At 48.6% G+C, this 27,313-nt stretch overlaps 4 protein-coding genes across 4 annotated transcripts; all 4 read left to right on the forward strand.

Annotated features, from left to right (window-relative positions):
• The first annotated feature begins 1,913 nt into the window (after positions 1-1,913).
• POLR1B (RNA polymerase I subunit B) lies at positions 1,914-18,443 on the forward strand. The gene is made up of 13 exons (XM_029964851.1): positions 1,914-2,054; positions 2,895-3,027; positions 4,066-4,202; positions 5,762-5,985; positions 7,593-7,764; positions 9,357-9,528; positions 10,333-10,614; positions 11,180-11,313; positions 11,743-11,913; positions 12,528-12,684; positions 14,055-14,251; positions 14,651-14,904; positions 17,099-18,443. Exons 1-13 carry the CDS (start codon positions 1,935-1,937, stop codon positions 17,976-17,978), a joined length of 3,033 nt encoding a protein of 1,010 aa, XP_029820711.1. The 5' UTR covers positions 1,914-1,934; the 3' UTR covers positions 17,979-18,443.
• A 962-nt stretch (positions 18,444-19,405) lies between these two features.
• On the forward strand, positions 19,406-20,333 carry PTCRA (pre T cell antigen receptor alpha). The gene is made up of 2 exons (XM_018085467.1): positions 19,406-19,804; positions 20,039-20,333. Exons 1-2 carry the CDS (start codon positions 19,414-19,416, stop codon positions 20,197-20,199), a joined length of 552 nt encoding a protein of 183 aa, XP_017940956.1. The 5' UTR covers positions 19,406-19,413; the 3' UTR covers positions 20,200-20,333.
• A 2,050-nt stretch (positions 20,334-22,383) lies between these two features.
• CNPY3 (canopy FGF signaling regulator 3) lies at positions 22,384-24,544 on the forward strand. The gene is made up of 7 exons (XM_008923059.3): positions 22,384-22,457; positions 22,568-22,623; positions 22,758-22,881; positions 23,003-23,099; positions 23,533-23,655; positions 23,827-23,944; positions 24,056-24,544. The coding sequence occupies exons 1-7, from the start codon at positions 22,399-22,401 to the stop codon at positions 24,262-24,264; spliced, it is 786 nt and encodes a 261-aa protein (XP_008921307.2). The 5' UTR covers positions 22,384-22,398; the 3' UTR covers positions 24,265-24,544.
• A 318-nt stretch (positions 24,545-24,862) lies between these two features.
• Positions 24,863-27,188, forward strand: LOC103756947 (glycine N-methyltransferase). Its single transcript, XM_029964855.1, has 7 exons — positions 24,863-24,916; positions 24,971-25,164; positions 25,329-25,456; positions 25,811-25,924; positions 26,402-26,544; positions 26,667-26,788; positions 26,882-27,188. The coding sequence occupies exons 1-7, from the start codon at positions 24,863-24,865 to the stop codon at positions 27,051-27,053; spliced, it is 927 nt and encodes a 308-aa protein (XP_029820715.1). The 3' UTR covers positions 27,054-27,188.
• The last annotated feature ends 125 nt before the right edge of the window (positions 27,189-27,313 follow it).

Consider the following 27,313-nt stretch of genomic DNA (forward strand, 5'->3'; position numbering starts at 1 on the left):
CACGCGTGTCCCCGTCCGGCGGGGCGGCCTCACGCCCCCGAGGGCGGAGCCGGTTGAGCCTTGTGCTGTAGTTAAAGGCCCCTTCCCGGTTCGCAGGTCCCGCGGGGAGAGCGCTGAGAGCGTTTCAGAGAGCGCTGCCCCGCGTGGGGTCTGGGGTGTTGATGATACGTGGGCGTGTTGATGTACGAGCTCACCATACAAACTTCCGCACACGCCAAGCTTGTCGCGGTCCTGGCCCCGCTGCCCTTAGCCCATGTCACCCTAGCCAAGTTCTCTACGCTGTTGTCACATTTACCTTACTAGCAGCCTGTCGATTCGGAAGACCTTGGATGGAGACCCGTGTCATCCCAGGCTGATCATCCAAATCTTGTTTTTGCAGGAATCCAGGTTTCAAAAGCAGCGTTGCTCCCATACAGAAGTCCAGACCTATAAATCTTGTTCACATGTTCATCGTTTTTCTGAATTGCTCTGAAATTTGCCTAGAGAGGAATCATGCCTAGCAGATATTTTCCTTTGCACTATGAAAAGATTTCACATTGCTGTTTTCTGTTAAAATTGTGTCATTGTGTCTGAGCTGATTGCTTACATGAAGCACTTGGTACAAGGGAATGCTTGTTTGGAATCTTAGCTTTTTAGGTTTTTAATTTGTCCAGAACCTTACACCTTACATGCTAAAAGCCACTCTTAAGTGCAGTATCTTACCTGAACATGAAAATGGGGCAGTTGCAGGTTGTTCACAGCTGTATTCCCAGTGGATCTTAGATTTTCCTGAGCTAGAGATGCTTTTATCTTTCACCCCTGAATTATTTCCCATGTCTTTTGTTTCCATTGTCTATCTGTTTAATCATTTTTGGAATGTTTGGAGCAGTTGGACAGAACAGTTTGCTGTGCCTTGTATGAAAAGGCATTGCCGTGTGCTGGGGCAGGTTGGTCTCTCCCACTCTCTGCCTATACACAGCAGCAAGCAGTGAGTAATCATTCCTTGTTTCCACTGTGCTGCTTTAAGCACGTATCCCTCTCCTCAGTTTCATCCTGCAGGTCTCACCTCCCCAAGGTGAGAAGTGAGCCATAGTCTGCTGAGCAGCTGCTCATACGGGAGCCACTTTATACCTGTAGTCATTGTTTAAGATATAGACTGGAACTGTGCAGCAGTCTGTATGTAAGGCTGCACCGTGGATTTAAAGAGGCACAGTAACATTTCATTTTCCTTTCCTAGTAATTTCTAAGACTCAAATTACTCTCTTTAGCTGTTGCCAGGTGTTGAACCAATGTTCTTGTATTGCAGTGCCAGTGTTTCTTTCCTGCATGACAGTAGCTCTTGTAAAGCCTGTCATTTTGCATATAAAGTTAGGATTGTTTGCTCCCACAGTTCTTCTGCAGACCCACTGCTAGATCTTGTTAGTAAATTTTCTTTCCCACATGCTTTTCTTTCTCACTTTTCAGATCACTCTTGAGCATGCTATGTGAGGAAGTCTTAGGAAAGGTCTCTGCAGGTTGTAGTGCAGATGTGCTTTACTGAGCACTTGCTGTTTTCTTCTTTTAACTGTTAACTTCTGAGGTTTCCTTTCCTATCCCAGGGCTGCCTTTTTTTACTTAGGCTGCTGTGTTGAAGGATCTGAAAGGCAAAGTAGATAATACCAACCTTGTTCACTCACCTAGCAGCTTCTTTACCTAGCTCTAGACTTGTATGATTTTCTTCTGTAAACCCATGTTGACTGTTTTCCAGAGTATAATCTTTATGCATGTATCTACTAGTTCTGCTTTTTATTATTACTACCATTTTACGATGATAGAAGTCTGTTAAACTGTGGTTGAAACCTATGGTTATATGAAATATACAATTAATATAGCAGAAAATATTAAAAGGGCAACTTAATTTGCTTACTGTTCGTGTTGTATCGTTTCAGGCTGACATCAGCTGGTCAGTAAATGGCATGCCACAAGGGACTATCAAACAGCCCTTAGGGTATATTCCTATCATGGTGAAGTCCAAATTGTGCAACCTCTATGGTCTTTCTCCACAAGAGCTCATGCAGCACCATGAGGAGGAAGAGGTAACGAGGATTTTGTGGATCAGGAAAATCTGTATTTCATCTGAGCAGTCTGTCAGGCCAGCTTCTCTTTACAGGGCTTGAGCGTTTATGTTTTGTTTCAAGTTTGACGTGCTGTTTTCTCTGTATGAACCTTGATTATGGTGGTTCCATGAAGCAGCTTGAAAAAATTGCAGTCATGGCTGTTGTTGAATACAGGGATCTGTGCACTGCCGATACCTCTCAACTGCTACCCAGCAACTGAGGGTGCTGTGAGAAGGCCTGTGTGGAGACAAAGATTTGGAGAGCAGGCATTGAAAGACATTTTCATTCCCAGTTATCTTTTGCAGCTTTTTCTTCATCTCCCCAGTAGCATGTCAGCTGCCTGTAATTGCTGCTATTTAGTGCTCCATTTTGCACTCACGAAATGAGTGATCAAACTACAAAAAAAAAAAAAATCAGAAAAATTAGCTTGTAGGTGACCAGATAGAGATGTTTCGCTCTGAAAATCCCTCTGGTTTATAAACTCAAAATGAGAACTTCAGAACATTTATTTTAAAAAGTTAATGTTAGCTCTTCAAAGATGTTCATTTGACCACAAAGGTTTTGGGGATGTTTTTCTTCCTCTGAATTGTGGAACGTGCATCCCTTTCCTTGCACTCTGTGCTACATTTAGACTGCATAAGTCACTAGTAAGGAGTGCAGCCTTTCCAAAAGCAGTGCTGAAACATGTCTTGCTATGTGTTTCCTAGTTAAAACGTGAAGTGCTTGTTTTTACTGTATAATACAGGCATTTTTTTCTTTTACTTAAAGTGCCAGTTCTGAGTTTCTAAGGACATTAAAATATTTTTTTTCTCCTGCCAGGAAATGGGAGGCTACTTTATAATTAATGGCTTAGAAAAAGTTATTAGAATGCTGATTATGACCAGGCGAAATTTCCCTCTTGCAATGACAAGACACAAATGGAAAAACAGAGGCCCTGGTTTCACAGAGTATGGTAAGCTGAACAGTTCCCTGCAGCATCCAGGTGATAACTAGTTGAGGACAAACAGGATTGACCATCTGTAGCTGAATTTTGGTTGTTTGTTTTGTTGTAGCTCTTGTATAGTGTTTATATTTTTTACTACACATAAAAATAAAGGGCAAACAGTACAAGCATGAGGCAGGTGCTTGCCCTGTGGGAGCTGTTTAAGATGCCCATGCAGAGTGAGGAGATTATATTCCAGGGCTTGCAGTGTGTGTCACCTTTTGTTTCATGGAGGGTGCAGCTAAAACCCTGTCTTCAGTACAAGTCAGTGTAAACCACTGAACTTGTTTCACTGATTTTGTTTATCCATACTTTGGGGTGGCACATTTAATTTACATGAAGCAGAGTAACTAGGTTCTTGGCTGTCCCCTACCTTTGGTATGTATACTCAGCAAAACCAGTTTAAAACAGAATTAAGCCAGAAAATTTTAAATATGATTTTAGACTCTGGTGTTACCATCTGCTGATTTGACTGGACCATGGTGCTTGAATATACACTGTAGTTCCACACTAGTTTATTTCAAGGCAGTGCTAGATTAAATGGTCCTTCTTGTTTTATTTTTCTTTGTACTGTAGTGAATGGCATGGGACAGGACCAGGGAACACTGCATCAGCATTGCCACCCAAACACCGAGATGTGAAAACTTGACTCAGAGTGCAATAAGGAAGAGTACTTGTGTGTTGCTCTATCTTATAACCAAAGGTTACAGACAGAATACTTGAGGCTTGGATCTTTCTTTTTTTAAAAACTTCATGCATCTTCCAAGCCTCTTAGCAAGTGTGCTGGCTGTTCTGAAACATCGCCCTGCTCTGCTGAGAACTGAATTGAGTTGGTGTGTTTATTTTAAATGGCCCACTGATGCTGAAGTGGGTGATCTACCTTGTGTAGATCTACCTTGTCTCAGCCACCAAGTACCAGCGTTTCTCCCATGAATTGTCTCACACCTGCTCAGACACGTCACAGTGATGCAGCCAGTTTTGTACAGCTCACTCTTGTTATTTTTGCAGGAGTAGTGATGCACTGTGTTAAGGATGAGCACACTGCAATAAATATGAACCTTCACTACTTGGAAAATGGCTGTGTCATGGTGAATTTCATTTTTCAGAAAGAGTTGTTCTTCCTCCCCTTGGGATTTGCTCTGAAGGTAAGCAGTGAATGCTTGTGCTTTTTATATTGAATAAATACAGAAGTTCTGCAAAGTATTTTTATTTTAAGTAATGAGAAGAAGATAATTCCATTTTAAGTATTTTCAGTCCTCCTTCGTATTCTGATTGGAAAACAGTCCAAACTGAGTCTATGTCTGTATTGTAACACTCATCTGCAGCAGAGGAAGTGTCTGCAGGGGCAAGAGAGGAGGGGAGAGTCACACAAGGGTTTCATGGTTTTTTGCTAATAAATGATCTGGATGGAGAGCTTGTGGAAAGTTTGCCACTTGCTGTGACAGATCTCAGGAATCTTCTTAGAATAGAATGGCAGCTGAATGTTCAGTGAGTGAACAACAATAAAGTCAGATTGTCCCATGTAAAAGTAAACCGGTGAACTGGCTTCCTTTTTTAAGAAGAAAAATAAAATGCTGTTTCTGATTGGAACGGAAAGCAGTGAAGATCTAGAAGGATCTTTTTGAGTACCTTTGATAGATGTAAACTGTTGTTTCAATAGCAGGCAGTTTTCCTTGAGCCAAGACTTCTAAAATTCTTCCCTAAAAGTATGCTTTCTCTAGTAACTGCAGCTGTGTATTTTGCCTACAGCAGCAAAGTCTTAGAGCAAATCAAGAGGCCTGTGACACTACATGATGGAAGCATCATGTAAAATGGCATCACTGAATTCGTATCTTCTTTCAGCCTTCTTTCAACAAATTTTATCTTCGTTTCAACAAAAGCGGCTCCACTGCGCTTCTGTTCCGGCTGTAATTCTGGTTTCTTCTTGCTGTAAAATCATCCCAGTGCTCTCTGTTAGGCAAGAGGCAGCATGTGCTTTGGCTTCTTCCAAATTGTGTGTATCATGATAACCAAGCAGCAGAATTGAGCTTAAATTGTCCTCTTTTATAAAGAAATCTGCCTTAGTGTCTTTTTCATGTGGCCTTCAATTTCTCCTGAACTTTTTGAACCCTACCTACAAATTGTTTACTTAAAGATGAGGCACATTTGTCAGTAAATACAGAAGTCATTGGTGAAACAGCTTATTTGCTTAACCCTAATGTGTAAAAACAAGTAGGAAACCATTATAAAAACAAGAATGTTGGATTTAAATATTAGATTTAGTATGTGAATGAAGTGCTGAAAATAAAGTGGATTCATTCCAACAGCCTTCATCAAAAGGCTGAATTGCCCTTTGGTTCACATGAGAATAAATAGTGGCTTTAGGCAAAGGTGAGTTAAATTCATGTTTCTAAGTAAGCTTGTTCTGTGAAGATATTACCTAAACAAAAGAAGACCTTTAATTTAGAGTGTGCAAGTTTGAAGGTTTTATTTTTTTTTCCTTAAATAACCACTCCTTGTATTGGGAGTACTTGTGATCGTTATCAGGGTATGAATATCCCCTGCATTACTCTCTAAGCACCTCAACTCCACAGCATTTTTCAGTTTGCATTGTGGAAGGGCATTTCCAGAGGACTGAAACCCTAAATTATGGGGTGCCTTAGTTCTTCAGCTGTATTTTATAGACAGATGCTGTGACCTTATTTTTCTGATACACTTCTTTCAGGCATTAGTTAATTTTCCAGACTACCAGATTTTTGAAGAGCTGGTCAAAGGAAAGGAAGATGACACCTTTTTTGTGAACTGCGTTACTGAGATGATGAGAGCGGTGGTGGATGCGGGCTGTTTGACACAGCAGAATGTCCTCGAATACCTGGGAAAGAGCTTCAGAATAAAACTCAACCTTCCTGAGTGGTACAGCAATGAACAGGCTGCAGATTTCATTTTGAGGTATCTATGTATGCGTGTAGGGGTGTATGATGCAGTGTCACTGTATTGAATTTATAGGCAGATGTAAGAGTACTCTGCCATGTTACATCACCCTTTATTTTGATTTTTCACATGTGTGTATAAAACAATAACCAGTGGCCAGTTTTTGATGGGATTCCAGGATATTATGATGATCTGTATTTGTGATGTTCAGAATTGTGTATTTTAATGGATCAACACAGGTATTCCCAAAATGGTTTCAGGAGAGGGTATCAGTTGTTATTTAGATGTAAGTGATGAAAAACATAAATATTGAGGAAGAGAAGGTTAAAGCTAGGTCTGTGACTGCTTGAGGTTCCATATGTTGAACAGAAATACTGCAGATTGTTATCGGTTTCACACAATTGCTGTCAGCTATGAATAATTTTTATCTTTTAAAATGGAATAAAATAGATGCTTTAAAATCTTGCTTCTTCCATGAAATAAGTTAGAAAGCAATGGAAAAATTGCCTTTTAGACTGTCACTGTGACAGGTGTTCAACTAAATATTTTTCTGGTAAAGTAGGTTTTTGCTCTTTGAGAGTCTTTTTAGCTCATGAAAAGGATCATTTGGGATGCCCAAGTCCTTGAGTACTTGTAAATAGGTAAATATTCTATTGGGTGATTTGTTTATGTTTTGGTTTTTCCTGTGAGGTGTTTTTTTTTTTCTCTGATATGGTCTGTACACCTTATTTGCCTCAGCTGAGGAGATGGAAGAGGAAGAACAGTGAAACCTTGAATTGGGTTGTACCCTATGTGTAATAAGACAGAACAGTAACTTACCTGGACAGAACCTGCTTTCCGAGTTTTGTCTTGCTTTGCAGTGAAGTTGTGAAGTGAAGGCTTTGGTCAAGGGCAATATCAGTCAGAAGTGAAAAGCCAAAAAAAAAATCTTATGAGTGCTGATGGAAGGCTGTTGCACTTGTGTCTTGGAGAGCAAGTGACCTTAAGTGTCTTGGAAAGCATTTGACCTGCTCTAGTGGGAATTAGGTGTGGCTTTCCTTTTTGTTTGTGCTAGAGTGTTGCTCAGCCCGCAGTTTTCCACATGTAGGTTGATAGCAGTGGAGATTTGGACTTTCTGTGGCAGGACACTGGTAGTGTTAACAGAAATATTTTGTGGTTTACTACTAGTTTCCAGCTCAGGTTTGGGATGGGGTGCATGTATGTGGATGTGTGTGTGTGTGTATGATCGGTGTCATAGCTACTGTAAAGTAACACAAACCTCGTTTGTTGGCTGGCCCCAAATCAAATAGCTCTTTAAATAAACTATATGCTTATAAGGATATCTAACATGAGAGCTTGTAAAATCAATCTTGCACAAGATTCAGCTTCTTTTAAGGTGTATCCTTGACAAAACTACACCCTTAAAATGACAAGTTGATAATTTTTCAGCTCAGTTTCTGGGTTGCTATTATTATTTTTATTATTATTTATTGTAATTTTCATTTCACAAAGGGCAACTGCAGAAGCTTGTGCCTTGTTAGGCTTTTTATCCAAAAAAATTGGTTTGTGATTATTTAGAAGAAACTTGAAGAACAGCTAGCATGAAGAGATGATGTTAGTTGTCCTCCTTCTTTCTCTTCCTTCAGCAAGTGTATCTGCATTCACCTGACAAATAGAACTGAAAAGTTCTACCTGCTCTGTATGATGACCCGGAAGCTGTATGCTTTTGCCAAAGGGGAATGCATGGAGGATAATCCAGATAGTATCATGAATCAAGAGGTTCTTACCCCAGGACAGCTTTTCCTTATGTTCTTAAAGGTAAGATCTTAAAGGATTTAAGCCTGTAAATGTAGCGGCCATCCAGTCCAGACCCCACAGTGACCATGGGGTCAGGAGCAGTGCAGGAGCCAGACTGAAGAGCAGGGAGCCTGGATATGCTGTGAAGGATGAGACAGTTCTGGATGTAATGTTATCAGGCAGCATAGTTGAGGAAGGCTTGGCACTCTCAGTATGGGGTACTAAATATGCTGAAGAAAAGCCTGTACAAAACCTGGAATAAAGAGCTTCATAGCATACCAGAGCAAATTAAAGCGCCCCATTCAGGGTGGGGAATCTGAGGAAGGAGGAATACCAATCCTTCTGGTGTTTGAAGAGTGTGTTGAAACAGCATTCTTATGTTGTATCGGTTGATGTGGGAGTGGTTACGATCTGCCTTGTAGCATTGCTGCTTTTTCACATGGCAAATGTGCAAGAAAATAACCAGCCCCAGCCTCCCTCACCTTTCAAAAGTGATGATTCATGATGTTATCATTGCTCTCACATCTTTAAATTCTTTTATGGATCAGAAAGTTGATAGCATGCTTCTGACTTACACAATTAACTTATTACTATACAGTTACTATACATACTTATTCCAATTCAATATGAATTCAGAGTATTTCTAGGGATACTTCATTTTAGGATGCAGTGAGGAAATCAGTCCTGTTCAGAAGCTTGATTATCCCATGAAGCTCATTGTGGAATAGCAGTTCTCATCCCCAGCTAAAGATACTTCCTTGAGTTATTAGATATCTGTACTTTAATCTTTCTTCTCCCCTTTAGCCCAAATTTTCTTTAGCATTGTTTTGTTGAAAGACTGTTAAAACCTCTCTACTACTTGAGTGGATTGAAAGTGAGTTTGGGGAAGCATTTTAGTGCTATATGGAACAACCACCAGGAACTAGAAAAAGTTGCTTTCCTGGCTAGCCCTGTCAGATCAGCAGGAGAGTGAGCTAACAACCCCTTTTTTGAATTCAAAGATCCTGAGTAGTCTAAGTCATACCATGTACAGTGTATACAGTGGCTTTTCACCAAGAATTCAAAGCATTGATGGATGTCTCATGTATTTTTCCCAATTTCTTTGCTATCTACAATCACAATAGTGATTAAATTACAGATAAAATAGAAATCCAGTCCACTATCTCTCATTGTCTCAGCAACATTTAAATATGGTATTCCCATGGCTTTCGAGTTTGTGTATCTAAACGTTTTTTTGCTTTGTCACTGTATTTAGCAGAGTTGTTCTTGTGGTCAGATTATACGTACAGTTTCTTTTTCAGATTTTGTTTGTGCTTTATGGAATTCTGTTATTGTACTGCATTTGCCAGACTCATCACCAGTCTGGATGGAAGTGATTACTAAGCTGTTGGGTGGGTGTCTTCCTTGCAGTTCTGTGTTGACATAGTACCATCAGCGTTTTGATAGAATGAAGTCAGTGTGGGAAATAAGGCTGGAAAACTGTCAGTTCCTTAAAAGTTGTCCATTCTGGCTGATTTCAGAGGACTTCTGTAGCATGTGCAACTGAGGATGAAGTTCTAATATGAGCCTTTATTTTCCTGTTTTAAATTTAAATCTCTCCCTTTAAACTCTAGGAGAGGCTTGAAACCTGGTTGCAGTCTGTTAAATTTGTTTTGGAGAAAAGAACGGAAAAAGCAGATATCAGCCTAAACACAGACAGCTTGGTGAAGGCATTCAGCCTGGCACCAGACTTCACCAAGCCATTTGAATATCTTCTTGCAACTGGCAATCTACGATCTAAAACTGGTAAATCTGCAGGCTTAGGAAGCCTTTTTTATTTTTTCCTGTATTGACAGAATGAGGAACAGCATAAAACTGAGCTCTTAACTGCTTGTAGGCAGACATTGTACACTGTAACTGAATTAGTGGAAGGGGTTTGAGGAAAGATACAGTTGAGGAAAAAGCAGGATTTCTCCTCAGGCATAGGCATTGTGTATGGTATAAAAACAGGTTAGTTATTAAAGCAAAGACTCTATCCACATAAATAGTTGAAACAAAATTTAGCATTGTCTAATACAGCAACTGTATTTTGATTTGTTTCCCCAAAAGTTATTTCTTCTAACTTAGAAGTTGCAATGTAAGACAAAGAAGGGGCATTTGTTAACCAGAACTGCGTCCTGAGTCATGTGAGCTTAAGTGGAAAAAAACTGCTTCATTAGTATATTTCAAATTTATCTGATGCTTCCCTGAAGTGTCTAGTATGACAGGGTTGTACTGTTGCAATGGAGCGCCACTAGAAAATGAAATTAGATTAAAAGGCTGCAGAATTTTGGTAAAATGTACCAGCTGCAAATTCCTGGTCGCTTCACTGGGAATTACTTTCATATGTTTGTGAAAGGAACTGGATTTTAAGCAATAGCTTGGAATTTGAAGTCTTTAGGTCTCTTGTGGGTCACTTAGTTGCGTGTGTACATGTGCCTCTCTTGTTAGGATCCACAGTGAACATCTTTAGGGCTTGTCAGTGAAAAATAAAAAACTGCCTTGTAGTATCATACTGCATTTGTTAAAGCTGGATGACGTCCTGACAAATATCTCAACTTTGTTCCCAAGGCCTGGGCATGTTACAGGACAGTGGTCTCTGTGTGGTGGGGGACAAGCTGAATTTCATCCGCTACCTTTCCCACTTCCGCTGCATACACAGAGGGGCAGCGTTTTCCCAGATGAGAACTACAACTGTGCGCAAGCTGCTGCCCGAATCCTGGGGGTTCCTGTGCCCTGTGGACACCCCAGATGGAGAACCCTGTGGTCTGATGAATCACATGACAGCTGTGTGTGAAATAGTGACAGAGATGGTGCCCGTGACAGACATTCCACCTTTGTTATGTTCCCTAGGTATGTTTTACTGGCTTGATCATTTAATTAAGTAGTCTTCCTTTTTACCTCACTGCCCTGAAAACATGTATCTGGGAAAGGTTCTCCACGTAGCATCACAGCACACAGTTAAGAAGGTGAAATCAAGTCGAACCTGTACTTACCATGCTTTTGCTTAGTGGTAGGCCTGTCAGCCTTTTGGAGAGTGTAAAGTTCAACATAAATGTCTCTTAGCTGTGTGCTGCAGAGTGAAGATCTTCATTGAAGCACGAGGAATTGCACAGTACAAGGTCTAAGAAACTGGACTAAGCAGGAGTAATGCTCCTGGTGACTTGAATTGCACTGCAGCACACTTGTGATTGCCACGATAATGGGAATCCTTATTTCAATCAGAAAAATGGGAAGGAGAATGGCATTCTTAGTTGTGAATGTTTTGTATTTTCCAATAAATACTCTACAGCTTTGTCCTGAATTTTTTGATGTCTCAGAAAGCTTTTTGGCGCAGATTGAGACTTTGTGCTGAAATAACTTCTGTGTTTTGTTTGCTCTTTTGGCTGTTTCTTCTGTCAACCTCCCCTTCTCGCAGGTGTCACCCCCATTGATGCAACTCCAAGCAAGCCTTATGCAGAGTGCTACAGAGTTGTGTTGGATGGCTCTGTGGTGGGCTGGGTAGAGGGGGAGCTGGCTCCTGAGATTGCAGAAACCCTACGCCGTTTCAAGGTTGTTCTTGCTTTAAATGTTTCTTAACTAAACATCCTCAATATGCAGTGGTCAAAAATAGATATGTTTGGAACTTTTTAGTCTTCCATGTATTTGTTTATCTTTTTTAATCTGGCACAATAAGTTATCTTCGGCTGTATATTGGTATTGGGGTGGGCCTTTCTGTTTTGCTTTTCTATATCCATGTTTCATTTCTTGGTTTATGAAGTCATAATTTTTAAAACAAACTATTTTTTCTTGGAAAAAAAAGATAGACATATTCTGTCCTTTTCTTGGTGGAGATTTTTCTAAAAGTATTTTTAAGGTCTTTTCTTGTATTTTATTAGTGGCTGCACCTGTGATTGACATTTTTCATAGTGTAATGTGCTGGATGCAGTTTAACTAAACCAGTGCTGGTTTGTGTTTCCAAATTGGTATTTTTTTGCTCAGATAACACAAGAGAAAAGATTTCCTGGACGGGCAGAAGTGGTCCTTATCCCAATGACAGGAAAACCCAGTCTGTATCCTGGATTGTTCATTTTTACTACCCCTTGCCGGATGGTGCGGCCTGTCAGAAACCTGTTCTATGGAAAGAATGAATGGATTGGTACTCTGGAACAGGTCAGGTTTGCATATTTCCGTGTTACAGAGCTTTCTGGCATCAAAAATGGGTTTGGAAAATATTTGCGAAAGGAGCTGAGGATGGGGCATAGGGAGCTTGTGTTGAAGGGCTAGAATAGGTGGCAAAAGGGTTTTTGTCACCTTCTGCTAATTGGTTTCTGGTAAATGTCTTGGATGGACTGTAGAGATCTTTTTGAGATCTTGACATTTGCTGTCAGTATTAATTTTGCGAAGCGTTAGAGGTGAAGGATTGCTGTCTTGTGTGTACTGTGTCACCTTGTGTTACATCGTGTTCTCCAAATTGCTCATGGGCAGCCACACAGGGGATTGCTAGGAAGCTTGCCAATTTGGAACATTTAATATGGGAGACAGAAAGGAGGGCAAGTTACTGCAGTTCTGTATTTCCAGTCTTTCTTTCCTTGCATCTAGTCTGTGATTGGTGATCGGTAGTTTAATAGCTGTCTGATTTTTCTTGCCTGCTAATACACTAAGGTGCAAACGACAACCACGTCTAAAAATTTAATGGATAAAAAGCCATTGGAGACAGCTTTGTTTTGCTTCCTTCCCTTTAAAAGAAGGAAGTGAACAACCATTGTCCAATTCAATGCTTGCAGATCTTCATGAACGTGGCCTCGCTGGAGTCAGAGGTGGTGCCCGGAGTGACCACTCACCAGGAACTCTTCCCTCACAGCATTTTGAGCGTGGTGGCCAACCTCATTCCCTTCTCCGACCACAACCAAAGTCCACGAAACATGTACCAGTGCCAGATGGGTAAGTGCTATAGTACTCAGTGCCACAAGTCTCTGGGCAAGGAAGAGGGTAGAAAAAAACCCTCTCACATGTCTGTTCCAGTGTGTCTTCCCACATACCCAAATAACAGCTCTTCCCAGACATTGTTTTAGCATTAAGGTTGATGAACAGCCATTTTTTCATAGCAAAGCAAATGAAGTCAAGTTAGTCATCTTAGCTGCCTTCCAGTGGGTAGTCCTAAGTTGTTGCACTCATGTTGCCGTCCTTAAGCCTTTAGTAAGTTTTGTGTAGTTTTTCTTAAACAATTAGTTTAGTTTATTCTTAGACTATTTTTCTTAAACGTTTTCTTTGTTGTTGTTGATCATATGGAGAGGCGAAGAGCACTGCAGCAGCTGTTTGGTGATGTTAGTGTCTGACAGCTGTGCTGCCAACAGTCCTCCTCTCCCCACAGCTGATGGATAACCTGCTTCTGACTGGTGTCTGCAGTAGGTGCTCTGCAGTACTTAGGGGGAGGTTTCCTTGTCACCTTTTCTCAGAGTGACAGCTGTCGCAACACCGCAGCTGTTGAGAGGACATTTGCTGGGCATCTGTTGCAAGGGAGTAATACAGCAGTGTGGCAACAGAGTGAGGGTTTTCTGAAAACTACTTGACAAAGATTTAAATGGATTTATTTGGTTGTCTGAAAGAAGTTGGGGTAGGATATGTAGTGGGGTTTCAGTCAGCTGATTTGCGAGAAGCTTATTGAAAAAAAGGCTAAGAGAAAGTGTGTGGGTAGGGGCTTGAGGAGAGCAGGTCTCATTTACCTCATTAACACCTCTAGTATATTGAATTTCTAACGCTAATATTAGAAAGATGTCCTTAAAACACAACCAGTTTCTCATACTTTCCTGAAAGTACCAATGTGACTATGTTTAAAACTCTTTCCTCTCCATTATATTTATACTGCAGGAGCAAATGCTTTTTGGCCTGGAAATATTTAACATGTGCCTCACTATGGGAAACCCTGGAGAGAAGACACAGACACACCTCTCAAAAAAGCAAACCAAACCACAAACAAAAAAATATCCCCAACTAAGCAAAACCAAAACCACCACACCAACCATAGTGGGGATTTTGAAATTGCAGAAAATAAAACAAAATTAAAAATAGTCCTTATAAAATGCTATGAAAGGAATTGAACATTGTGGTTCATAGAAAATTTATAGCTGGGCTTAGGGCAGTTACTAAATTCCAAGGGGTTTAAGATTGATAATCCCTCTAAAGTTTAAGTATTTCCACCTTTTTTCTTAACAAGATACATGGAGGATGAAATGTACATTAATTTTGAATTGATCCTGAATAAATACAAGTTTCTTTCCTCCTCCTTTCCTCCTTTCCTACCTTCCTTCTAGGAAAGCAAACCATGGGGTTTCCAGTTTATAACTACAAGGATCGCTCAGATAACAAGCTGTACCACCTTCACACCCCCCAGAGCCCCCTGGTGCGGCCCAGCATGTATGACTATTATGGTATGGACAGCTACCCAGTCGGCACCAATTCAATCGTAGCTGTCATCTCCTACAGCGGCTATGACATGGAAGATGCAATGGTAAGCTACCAAAAGGAGAAATCCTGCTGTTCTCTGAAAGAATTTGATGTGGGGGACTGGGAAGAAGGATGGTACCTAGCTGAGAAGACCCTGCTTTCTGCCTTTGCTAGTCCTCACACTTTTTGGGCAGATTCAGGAGCGCACTGGTTAAGTGTTGTTACGGCAGGTAATGCTGGAGGTACTGGGAGTAGAGCAGAGCTCCTTTGTGCAAGACAGTGAGCTTCCAGCATTGAAAAATACTGGGGTTACAGGAGGCTTGAGCCTTTTGGAATGGTGACTTTCTGGGAGGCTTTGTTTAGGAAGGCAGTGTTCCATAATGATCTGATGCTTACCTTGTAAATGCTTTCTTTTTTGAAGTTACTAGCAAGTCTTTAACAAGCCTTTGTTTCTTCTTTTTAGATTGTGAATAAATCTTCCTGGCAGAGAGGATTTGCTTTTGGAAGTGTTATCAAGATGGAGAGCATTGACCTTTCCCTTAAAGCCAGCAGGGCAGGCGATAATTTAGTATTTGGCATCAAGCCTGGTGATCCAAACGTTATGGAGAAGCTGGATGCTGACGGACTGCCTTTTGTTGGGTCTATTCTACAGCCCGGAGACCCATTCTACAGCTTCATGAACCTCAACACAGGGGAGACCTTTACAGTGCACTATCCGTAAGTACAGCTTGTCTGTCCTGGCTCTGCTCACCAGGTGGTGAGAGCAGTTGGCCCTTTTTCTCCAGGTGTTCCCTTTTCTCCTGGTGTCCGTGTCTTGACAGAGACCGTGAAGTTCATGCTGTAGACGACTCCCACTCATGCATCACATCTGTTCTCTAAGCCAATTTGTGCTGCAGAGCTGACTTATCCCAAGAGGAGTATCTGAGGCGGGTGAAAAGAAAGCACTTGCAGAAGTGTTTTGCTGTCTCCCAAGGATTGCTGCTCTGCCTACGCCACAGTCACTTTCTGTAGCTTTTTGTCGATTGATTTGCATAAAATGTTCTGTCTAAAAAAAAAAAAACAAAGAAACACCAAACAAAACAAACAAAAAACCCCCGAAGTTCCTGATCCCAGAGGCTTGCCAGAAAACCTTGTAAGAAAGTTGTTACAGGATTAGGGGTACAAAGAGCATTTTTATTAACATTGCAGATTCTGCAGAATATTAAAATATGTCAACTATACTCCTCCCTTCCCCTGGAATATTCTAGGGATAAATTTCATAAGATTTTTGAACTTCAGTTGAAAGAAAGGAGGATGCTGGGGCTTTCATTAAAATCCTTTTAATTCTTTCAGGAAAGGAAATCAAAAACGTTGACAAAACCTGATGTATTTAAGTGCATCCTGCACTCCCAGTTGTCCATACAACTTCAGGTTGTCCATGTGTCCCTCTACAGCACTGACAGAGTGGGGATAGTGCTGTGTAATTATTCACATTGTGAAGGCAAATTAGTTTGAGAAGCACTTGGGTGACACAGTAACTGGAATTACTGGGAAGGCCATTGTTTATTGCTCTGTAACAGATGCTGCCCTGGTTGCACTGGGGAGTCTGCTGTGGACTCATAGAATTAGTCAATCTAGTCGCAGAGCAGGACTAAGAGACTCGGCACATTATCATGTGGAGGTCTGTAAGCTCAGCCTCGTCTTCTGGTTCTCCTACCCCATGGTCCAGCTCCCCAGCACTCATGCTAGCCTGGCCTTAGTTAAGATTCCTTATCCAGAGAGCCATTTTACCTCTGTAACATTCAGCTTTTGTTCATTCTCGATCCCCATGAGGTAATTATTTAGTTTTCTACAGAGAGATGAGGCTCCTAGCTTTCAGTCTTGGCTCCTGCTCCCAATTTGCCCCTTACGAGGGAGTTCTCTTTACTGTCCTAAGTGCCTCTTATGCTGCTAGACCATAGGTGTGGGCTTAGGAGGACAGAGCCTTTGACTTCAAAGCCTTTGAACAAGCTTGGAAGAGGCTTATTGTGCTGGTTTTAGCTGGAGTAAAGTTAATTTTCTTCACAGTGGCTAGGATGGGACTGTGTTTTGGAAACTTGAAGCACAGTTTTCTCTCTCTCTTTCTTTTCTTTTCTTTTCTTTTTTTTTTTTTTTTGTGATGGCCTGTGCTGGTTGCATATGGACACAACAAAATAATAGCTTTGAAACAGGAGCTAAACTTGCATACAGGCCTTCCACAAACACTGTGTTCATTAGGACACAGGAGAAAATTAGCCTTGTCTTGGGACAAAATGTATTCCTTAGCCATTGTCTCCAAAATAAGTGGAGAGTTTGGGCTGAAAGCTCTGTAACAACAATTAGCAGACACCCAGCACATGGAATATGGAGGTTGAGGGCTCATCTGGAGAAGGAACATACCCCTGAACAAGGCACTTGTTGGCAAAGCTCACACTTTGCCTTCCCTGTCTGATCAGAACTTTTGTCTCTGCTAAAGAACTGAACCCGGTTCTTTATTTTGGTATTCCATCAATATAGTGTCAATTTATTGGAGGTAGGAAGAAGGACTTGCCTTAACGCAAAGGAAATGATGCTGGGATGCAGTTTCTCAGATACAAAGTGTGATACAGATGAACCAGGTTTAAATGATCTTTATTTCAAATCATGGGTGGCATGTGACCTGCTGACCTGGAAGTGGTAGCTGAATGGCATTTGCGAGATGCCCTTATATTGCTTTCTTGCCCTAATTCTTACGCAGTCTGATTACCTTTGCCACTGCATAGTACTTTGAAGAATGGTCGTGTTTCCCAGCTGTCCCAAGGCATTTTATAAGAACTATGAAGTGGTTAAGGTTTTTTGCTCAATTTTCCTTTCCTAGCTAAAAATCATTGACATGCCTGACACCTTTGCTGTGATTGTTTTTCTGCCTACACAGGAATAAGGAAGTTGGCATTGTAGACAATGTCAGGTTATGCAGTAATGACCGTGGCACTGGGAAATTCAAGAAGGCTTGCATCACTGTGAGGGTTCCCCGAAATCCAACTGTTGGAGACAAATTTGCCAGCCGTCATGGACAGAAAGGTATCCTGAGCCAGCTCTGGCCAGTTGAGGATATGCCATTCACAGAGAATGGGATGGTTCCAGACATCCTCTTCAACCCTCATGGCTTTCCCTCCCGTATGACCATTGGAATGTTGATTGAGAGCATGGCGGGGAAGTCGGCAGCACTGCATGGTGTCTCCTATGATGCCACTCCCTTCACCTTCACAGAGAAGAAGTCCGCTTTGAAATACTTCGGTGAGACTTTAGTGAGCGCAGGTTATAACTTCTTTGGGACAGAAAAGATGTACAGCGGCATCAGCGGCCTGGAGCTGGAGGCAGAGATCTTTGTGGGAGTGGTGTACTATCAGCGCCTGCGCCACATGGTCTCGGACAAGTTCCAGGTGAGAACAACGGGGCCCCGAGATGCTGTCACCAACCAGCCTGTCAAGGGGAGGAACGTGGAAGGTGGGATTCGCTTTGGTGAGATGGAGCGGGATGCTCTGCTGGCTCATGGCACATCTTTCCTGCTGCAAGACCGCCTGTTCAACTGCTCCGATGGCTCCATTGCCTACGTGTGCACAAGCTGTGGCAGCATGACATCTCCTGTGCTGGAGAAACTGCCCCACTCCTCTGTGGCAAGCAGCAGGAGGTACTCCTGCTCAGTCTGCAGCGAGGTGGACACGATTGAGGTTGTCCCTGTGCCCCATGTCTTCCGTTACTTTGTGGCGGAGCTGGCAGCCATGAACATAAAAACAAAGCTCAAGGTGGAGTAGCTTTGTCCTCAGCACAGCAATGCTGCTGCTTGGAGGAGGCACGTGTCATCCTGCCCTTGCCCCTGAGAGTTTCAAGTGTTATGTCAGTCAGTTCTCAGGTTCTTCAAATTTTTGCAAGATTAATTTGACAGTTGTATTGAGATGGGGTGGTCACCAAGCTGTGTGGAGAGGAAACATGGCTCTGTTGAAGTTAATCTGCATTTCCTAAAGGTTCACTAGCTATCAAAAAGTGGTGTATGGAAATCAAGCAATATTGCTGCTCCCACTAGGCTCCTGTGTTGAGAGCGGTGGGATTCTTTGTCCTTTGAGTGCTGGCTGAAGCTGCAGAGGTGAAGAGGTCATAAAACAGCATGAAATGTGGATGCTGAAAATGACAAAAAAATAGATATATTTTGTTTTTTGAAGAAAAATCCTTGAAAAACCTATGCCTTAATGATGGCTATGTGTTAAAGTGATTGGACATGTTTTGTTTTGCTTTATTGTCATACATGTGCCTTAACCCACGAAGAAGAAGGCACAAAGTTCTGCTGCATGAAGCCACAGCCTTGACTGCAAGTAACCACGGTTGCCCTGTCAGTCGTGTCCTGGGAGTGTTTGGTGTGGCCAAGCCCAGCATCTGTCTTGGTGTAGCACCACAGTGCAGGGGTTGGGTGGTTTTTTTTCTGTTTTGCTTGTCTCTGGCTGAAGCAGAAGAAAGCAGAGGCCTTTCCAGCCTGGCTCCAACCCTGAATGGCGCTCGTGCAGCGTGGACACCATGGGGCGGGAGCTCATCATGCCCCCCTCAGTGCACGGCAGCCGCTGCCCCACTGCCAGCCAGCCCTGTCCCAGGCGCCCTCCGTTCCCCTCCACCCCCCCGCCGCAAGGCAGAGCTGGTCAAGAGTTCTTCGTACGTTTCTACCATCACCTGCCGTCAGCGCGTGCTGGGGCCGCGGGGCGTGGGGCCGCGGCCGGGCGCCGCCCCAGGGGCTTGGGGGCGGCGGCAGGCGGGAGGCGGTGGGGGTGTCCCCCGTGGGCGAGGCGCGGGGGCGCCGCACGCCGGTGGCTCCCGCCCGCTCCGCACCATCTGCAGCACCTCGGCCAAGGAGGCGGCGGGGCGGCGGCGCCGGGCCGGGACCGGGGACCCGCTCCATGGCGGGGTCGGGAAGGAGCGGCGCAGCGGGGCAGGGCGGGGCGGGCCGTACCACCCGGCGGGGGCGGGGACGGTACTACTGCGCGGGGGGAGCCAGCCGCAGCCCCGGCGAGGGGCGGCGCAGCTGGTGCCGCGGTTGGGGGCTGAGCCCTCGGCAGCCCCATGTGCCGGAGCCGCCATGGAGGTGCCCCGGGTGCTGCTGGCTGCCGCTCTGCTCCCGCTGCTGCCCCGTGAGTACCCTCCAAGTAGCCCCCGGACAGCCCCGGGGGCGGACGGGCCCGATGCCAACCAGCCTGTGTGTGAAGAATGAGCACCGCCGTGCTGGCAGCCGTGCTGGGTGGGATGTGTGAGGGATGCAGTGCCCCTAAAACCCTGTCTCCCCCAGTTGGCAGGGCAGCCATGCCGCTGCCCACCCTGGCCCCACCACTGAGCATGGTGGTGGCCGGGCAGCGTCGGCAGCTGGTGGTCTGTGTGGTGAGCGACCTGGCCCCCAGCTCCGGCCACGCTGTCTGGATCTCCAGCGGGAATGGCAGCGTCCTGCCGTCCTTTGCCTACGGGGCCTCTCAGGAGGATGGTGGCACCGTCTGCTCTGTCTCCCTCCTTTCCAATGACCTTCTGGCCGAGGGAGAACTCGCCTGCCATGTCGGGGCCAACAGGACCTCCCCGTCCCACAGCTCCAGCCCCATCCGCATCATGGGTATGACCCTGCTGCCACCGCTTCTGCTTGCCTTGCCCACTGCTGCCCAACATGTTGGATGCCCCGGTGGCCCCTGAGGAGGGGGGTGGCAGGGTCTCTGGAAGCAGGTGTGAGGCCCTGTGGGCCAACGTTACTGCCTCGACTGGCAGGCACAGGAAGGGGTTTGTGGCCAGCCCTGCTGCACACCTGGTGCTGGGCTGCCAGCGCCTCCCCAGCTGCTTTTTCATCCCACAGGCAACGAGGAGGTGGCAGAGCTGTGTCCTGGTAGCACAGTTGGTGAGTCTCTGGCCCTACCGTGGTGTGAATGTCAGTTACCAGGGAGAAAACCGTGCTGGGCTCCTGGCAGGGGCTTGACTGCAGCTGTGTGGTGGTTGGGATGGGTTTTCCCTGTGTGAAGGCACCTGGTGGGAAGAATGGGGATGGTGCGTCAGAGCCAGCCTGCCTCAGGGACAGCATGAGGGTGACATGAGGTGACTCTGGCACACGTAAGGCTTCCAGATCCCCCTGAACCTGGCCCTGTGGCAGGCCTGGAGAGGATGTGGGGGCAGTGGGGTTTCTGTGGCAGGCGTCACTCCCGCCTTTCCTTTGCAGTGTTCTCAGACCATGCCTTGGCAGCTCTGCTCATGGCTGTTCGGGTGGTGCTACTGAAGGTCGTGCTCTCAGATGCCCTCCTCACCTCTATCCTCCTCGCCCAGAGCTGAGGGCTTGGCAGATGCCTACCCCTGAGGGGTAAGTCCGCCTGTTTCGGCCTAGGGGTGTGAAAGGCACCCAAAATACTGTGGAGACTGGAGAGGGAGTGAGGGAGACAGTGTCATTTGGGGGGGTGCTGGGTGTGAATCTTGTGTTGGGGGGACAAGAGAGAGGGGCTGCCATGTTCCTGTGGGTGGCATGGCCCCGGAATTACCTGGAGAATGGGAAGGGAGCCCAAGGTACCTCGGGGGGAAGGTTCCCAGGATTCCAGGGCAGGGAAGGAGCCCGGGGGCGGCCGTTCGCATCGGGGCCACGTGGGCGCTCGGCGGGACCGCCCGGCGGGGCCGCGCGCCGCTGGGATAGGCGGGCGGGGATTGGTCGTGAGGGCCACGCGCGCCGCCGGGATTGGGCCGGCTCGCGCTCGGTCGACATGGTTACCGGTGGGGCGCGGCGGCCTGAGCGCGCCCCGGAAGCGGAAGCCATGGCGGCGGCGGTGCGGGGCAGCGCTTGCTGCGTGATGCTGATGGCCGCGGGCGCGGCAGGGCGGACGACTCGACTGCGTGCGACTGCCCAGCAAGTGCGAGGTAAAGCGGCGCCGCAGGGGAGCGGGGGGGATCGGCCGTCGCCGGCTGTCTGTTCGAGCCGGGGGTTTCTGGTGCGGGGCTGCGCCACTGCGGGCTGCCCCTTTGCCCGCCTCCTGCCCGCGGGCACCGGTGTCCCCGGTTCGTAGCTGGGGCTGCTCGTTTCTGCTGCTTACAGTTCGTCTCCGCGACGCTTCCTCCCTGAGCAGTTCCTTGGTTCACAGGCAATCCGGGGCAGGTCGTGACGGACATTTGCTGTTTGCTGCGGCTTCCTCTGCCTTTGCTGTGTAGGGACAGGTGGAGCTGGACGGCAAAGAGAAAATAAAGAAATATGGAGCTCTTTACAAAGCTTTCCCTTCTGAGGAAGTAGCTCTGGAGACACTGATGTCCGAGCTCCGCAGTGACACCTGCATCCCCAGAGAAGCATCAGAGCGAGCACTGACTACCCTCTGCTCCTCTTCCTGCCCAGGCTTGGAACCTGTGTCAGTGTGCAACAGCAATAGCTGTGGGCAGCACCTGGATAACTGGATCCAGCAGTGAGCACACCTGGCACGTGTGGAGACACTGCAGCAGGTATGGTGTGGAAAGGGACATCCTCAAGGCCTGAGTCTCATCCCACCTGAGAAATGGCTGCAGCCACCTCCAGCCCCTGGTGCCAGCTGAGAAAAGATCGTGCAGGAGGTGCACACAGGGATTCTCAACACATGCATGGGAGCTCTGGAGAAGCCACCTTGCTCTCTTCCTGCCTGTGGCACGACCCTCTGCTCACATCATTGCCTGGGACAATGTCTCATTGCTGCCACCAGACAATTCTTGCTGGGGCTTGGCCCTTCTCCTGGAGTGGGGCTTGAAGAAGAGATGGCTCCTGACAAAACTTTCTCCAGTTTCCTGCAATCCTAGTTTTGGGCAAGCAAGGGCCACACCATGCCTGGCTTCCACCCCTCCGACACAGTGCCTCCTTTCCACCCCTCTGCATTTCCAATTGTAAATGCCTGAGATATTTCTCCTGCTCTGTTTTTCTGTAGCTCTGTTGAACTCTTTTTACAGAAGAAATAAAGGTTTTTCTTAGTTTTATAAAAGAAACCATGCACTGCGTTCTAAAGCTGTTGGTGCTGTGATCTCTGCTGCAGTGTTGCTGGAGCTCATGGCCTCTCTGGCAGTGGCACAGTCCATAGCCAGCACCTTGTCCTGCCACCCAGCCCACTGGGCCCTGCCAGCCGCTTGGTCCCCAGCATGGTCCCTGTGTCCCCAGAGCACTGAGGGAACCATTACCAGGTGGGATGTTCTGTGGTCACGAGGAGAAACTACGACCCGTGCTGGGACATGCGTTGTGAAAAGATCCTGTCCTCTTCAAGAGGAAGAGAGCAGCTTGTGTTGTGGAGGTAGAAGCTTCGGGGGAAACCTGCAGGCAGAACTGGCCCTGTCTGACTTCCCAGCTGTGCTGTAGTGGCTGGCTTACACTGAAGCATTGTTTTCAGTGTTCGTGCTTCAGGAGTTCTCCAGTGGAAACAGTTGAGCCATTCCTGGTTATTTCTTTGAGCAGCCAAGGTGTGTTTTGTGTTCACAGCAGATTTGGTGTGCCTGGCTCCTGGGCTAGTTCCTGCTGCTGTCCCAGCTGCTTTGTCCCACTGGCCATCAGAACAGTGACACCCCCTAACTTGCCTGTGCTCTCCTCCCTGCAGTGTGCAAGTACGTGGCTGTGGAGCTGAAATCTGCTTTTGAGGAGACTGGCAAGACCAAGGAGGTGATTGACACCAAGTACGGCTTCCTGGACGGGAAGGGCTCTGCCGTCAAGTACACCCAGTCGTAAGTAGGAGTGGGATGGGGGTTGCCTGCTGCTGTCGCTGCCTGTGGTCTGCAGAGCTGAGGGCTTTGAGAGGCTGTTCCTGGGGGGCCATGCTAAGCCTGAGCCCTCATCTTCATGCAGGGACATACGGTTAATCGAGGTGACAGAGAACATCTGCAAGCGGCTGTTGGATTACAACCTGCACAAGGAGAGGAGTGGCAGTAACAGATTCGCGAAGGTGAGGTCTGTCCTCCAGTTCCCTGCTCCCAAATGTCTCCTGCACTGCCAGGGTGACAAATCACATTCATTATTCCCATCCTCTGGATCCCCTGCCAGTGCCCAGCATCAGAGGCCATGCTGCCCCCCAAGTCAGGTATGGGGTGCTGTCCTTGGTGGCGGTGGGCAGGCCCCTGCCCTCGCCTGCATGGAGGGAACCAGAGGCTGTCTTCCTGTTGGTTTTGGAACCACGTTTGCAGACAGGGACTTGTTGCCACTTGAACTCCCTCCTGGTAATGCCTTACCTGGGGGATAAGGCCCCCCCCAGGGGCCTGACTTTGTCTGTCTTGCACGTTCCTGCATTGCTCGGCAGGGTTGTGTGGCTAATACTGGGAGGGGAGAGCGGGAGCCTGGCAGGAGGAGCACCACCTGACCACGCAGCTCTGCTCCTTCAGGGCATGTCGGAGACATTTGAGACCCTGCACAACCTGGTGCACAAGGGCGTCAAGGTGGTGATGGACATCCCCTATGAGCTGTGGAACGAGACCTCCGCTGAGGTGGCTGACCTCAAAAAGCAGGTACCCAGACCAGTGGGACTGGCCCTCAGTGGATTCTGTGACCTGGTGGGCCAGAGTAGAAGGGGAGAGAGTCTAAGGGTGCACTGCTGGAAGCAGGGTGTTAGCAGGACCTGCCGTCCTGGTCCTGCTGCACCAGCATGTGTCTGGAGCTGGGCTCTTCTCTCTGCCTAGTGCGATGTGCTGGTGGAGGAGTATGAAGATGTGATCGAGGACTGGTACAGGCATCACCAGACGGAGGATCTCTCCCAGTTTCTCTGCGCCAACCATGTGCTAAAAGGAAAGGATACAAGTAAGTCCTGGCTGCTGCCAGGGGCCGTGCAGGAAGGGCAGGGAAGCCTTGCCCAGGGCACAGGGAACCTTGCCTCTCCCTCAGAGCCCACTCTGCCCCTCTCTTCCCCAGGCTGCCTGGCAGAGAAGTGGACTGGCAAGAAGGGCGACTTGGCAAGTGTGGAGGAGAAGCAGAGCAAAAAAAAGAGCGGGAAGAAGAAGAAAAAGGACCAGAAGGATGAGAGCGTGGGAGCTACTAGCGTCCTGGACACAGGGGAGGCCCTGGAGGAGGGGGTTCAGGAGAAGGCTCCACTCACCCACAGCCCAGCTGATGAGCTGTAGACACGCAGCCCCAGCCCCCGCGGCTGCCTGCTCTGGGGTTTCAACCCGTTGTGCCTGTGGGTACCAAAGGAAAAGGGACTTGCAACCCGGGGGAGACCAGAGCGCCCGGTCCTGCCTTGTCAGCCTGGGTGCCATCCTGCGATTAGGTGTCACGGAGCCGCGGACCCAGCCCTGTTGTGCCTCCCTGCCGGGGGCTTCAGCTCCGGGAGGCTGCGAGTGCTGCCCCGGCGCCGGCTCTTCGCACCGAGCCGGGACTGTAAATAAAGACGTTTTCCCCAGAGCTTGCCCACTGCCGGCCCTTCTTCGCCCGCGGTCCGGACGAGCGGCGGAGCCGCTGCGGGCGGGCCCTGACCCTGGCCGCGCCGAAGCGTCGGGGCCGCGGGGGGCGCCAGGCGAGCGGTGATTGGCAGCGGCCGGGCGGGATTGGCGGGCGCAGCGTGCATTGCGGGCTGCTGCGGGTGGCCGTGGTTACGGAGGGCGCGCGTCGGAGCGGCGATTGGCGGGCGGGCGGGGCGGGCGACACGCGGCGGCCGATTGCGCGGTCGGGCGTGGTGGAGCACGGTGCGCATTGGGCGGCGGGCGGGCGGACACGGCGGCGATGGCGGCGGGCGGGGGCGGGTCTCGCGGCGCCAGCGGGCCCCGAGGGACCGGCGTTCGGTGTGCGGGGCCGGATCGGTGATCCGTGTCGGCGGGATTGGTGGGACAGCTGTACGGACGCGGTCCTGGGGTTGCCGGCGGAGGGCTGCCGGACCAGTACGCAGACGGGCAGGCGGCCCGCGTGTCGGCAAGCTGTACATCGGGGACAGCCGGAGCCGCAAAGGCCGAGTACCGCAGCTGGCTCCGGCGCTGCTCCGCCAGCACCGCTGCCGCTCCGTCCTCGACGTGGCCTGCGGCAACTGGGTGAGGCACCGCCCCCGCGCGCCGCCTGCCCTGCCGGGCTGTCCCTCCCGCTATGCCCGGCGTTAATCCGGGGACCTCGGTGCCCTTGGCCATCCCCAGTGTCCCCCTCCCTTGAAGCCCTCCCGGCCCCCTCAGCTCGGTCCTGCTGACAGCCGTGTCCCCAGGGTGGACTCCATCATGCTGCTCGAGGAGGGCTTCCAGGTGACCAGCGTCGACGCCAGCGACAAGATGCTCAAGTACGCGCTGAAGGAGCGCTGGGAGCGGCGCAAAGAGGAGCCCTTCGACCGATGGGGTGCGGGGACTGTGGGGACCGGGAGAGGCGTGGGGACACTGACACCCCACCGCGGCGCACGGGACTCTGCCCTGTGCCCCTCTCGTGTAGTGTCTCTGGCCCCTCCCAGTGCTCAGGCCCCTCGTCTGGGGTTGCTGCTGTCCGGGTGGCCTCGTTGCAGGGACAGGCAGGGACCTGCTGGTGCCAGCTGCTCGGCAAACCCAAGCCATGGTTCTTGCCTGCCTGGCTGCTGGCCACAGACTAGATCCAGCACCTGCAGGGGCCAGGGAAGGGCTAGGTGGTGCTGGGATGGGGTCTTGCAGGCGGGGGAGGCTGTTGCGTGTCCCTGCCCTCATCCATTTCCCTGTGCTGCAGTCATTGAGGAGGCCAACTGGCTCACACTGGAGAAGGACTTGGAGAAGCCAGGGGACGGATTTGATGCAGTCATCTGCCTCGGCAACTCCTTTGCACACCTGCCTGACTTTAAAGGTGAGTTGGAGGGAGGGGAGGGGGAGTACCTGTGCACGTGTGCACACCGTCTCCTGCAGGCTGAGAATGTGCCATAACTCCTGCCATTGGCGGGACAGGGGATAACACACAGTGGAGCTGCTGTGTCATGGTGCATCTCCAGGGAGGCTGAGAACGTGCCCCAGTTTGTGACATGAGTGGGCTCATTGGGTTCCATGGTGGTGGTGGAGGAGGTGTGTGCATTTATGTCACAGCTCTGGCAAGACTGGAGTCACACCCAGACTTGTGCCACAAGTGGGGTGGTGGGTTCCCCATGGGAGGCTGAGAATGTGCCTGAGCTGATGCCATGGGTGGGGCTGTCGGTTCTCCAACCTGAGACTGGGGGGGAGATGGTAGGGGAAGGGGAGTATGTGTGTGTCTACATGAGTAAGATGGGGCCTTATGGGCTGTGCCATGGGGTACAGCCAGTGCCTGGAGACACCCCCATTTCCTCCCCAGGGGACCAGAGTGACCACAAGCTGGCCCTGAGGAACATTGCCAGCATGGTGCGGCCCGGGGGTGTCCTGGTCATTGACCACCGCAACTATGATCACATCCTGGCCACGGGCTGTGCACCGCCTGGCAAGAACATCTACTACAAGGTGGGTGGCTGGCAGACCCTGCCCCATCCCAATCCCCTCTGCCCCAGCCCCACGGCCCCGGGTGGGGCAGGCAGCAGGACTGCCCAGGCTGGGGGCCACTGAGTCCTCCTGTGGTCTCCCAGAGTGACTTGACCAAGGACATCACCACCTCAGTGCTGCTGGTAAACAACAAGGCACACATGGTGACCCTGGACTACACGGTGCAGGTCCCCCCCACTGAGGCGGGGGCAGACCCGGAGCTGAGGTGAGAGGGGCTGCAGAGGTGGCTCTTGGCACGGGGGGTGGCTGGCACTGTGTCCCACTGTCCCCGGGCCTCACCAGCATTGCCTCCTTGCAGCAAGTTTCGGCTCTCATACTACCCACACCGGCTGGAGGCCTTCACAGCTCTGCTGAAAGGTGCCTTCCAAGGGAAGTGCCAGCACAGTGTCCTGGGTGACTTCCAGCCCTACACACCGGGACAGGCCCATGTGCCCTGCTACTTCATCCACGTCGTGAAGAAGACAGGCTGAGGGGGCCATGGAGATGGGACTGTGGTGGCTGAGAGCTGCGAGCAGATCTGGGGATGAGCAGGGGGTGGGGACATTGCTGAGAGCTGCCTGGGAGATGCCGCTCCTTAATTAAGAACACTTGTGAGAGCTACTGGAGATCATGGTCCGTGTGTCCCTGTACGGGCAGGGTATGGGGCAAGGGGGACAGCCACAGCCTGGGGGAAGCATGGGGTGGGTGCAGGTACAGTTTCACCTCCAAGCCCCCAGATGCAGGTGCCAGC

Source organism: Manacus vitellinus, unplaced genomic scaffold (assembly GCF_001715985.3).
Source record: "Manacus vitellinus isolate BGI_N305 unplaced genomic scaffold, ASM171598v3 scaffold_81_pilon, whole genome shotgun sequence".
In the NCBI taxonomy this organism is placed as follows: Eukaryota; Metazoa; Chordata; class Aves; order Passeriformes; family Pipridae; genus Manacus; species Manacus vitellinus.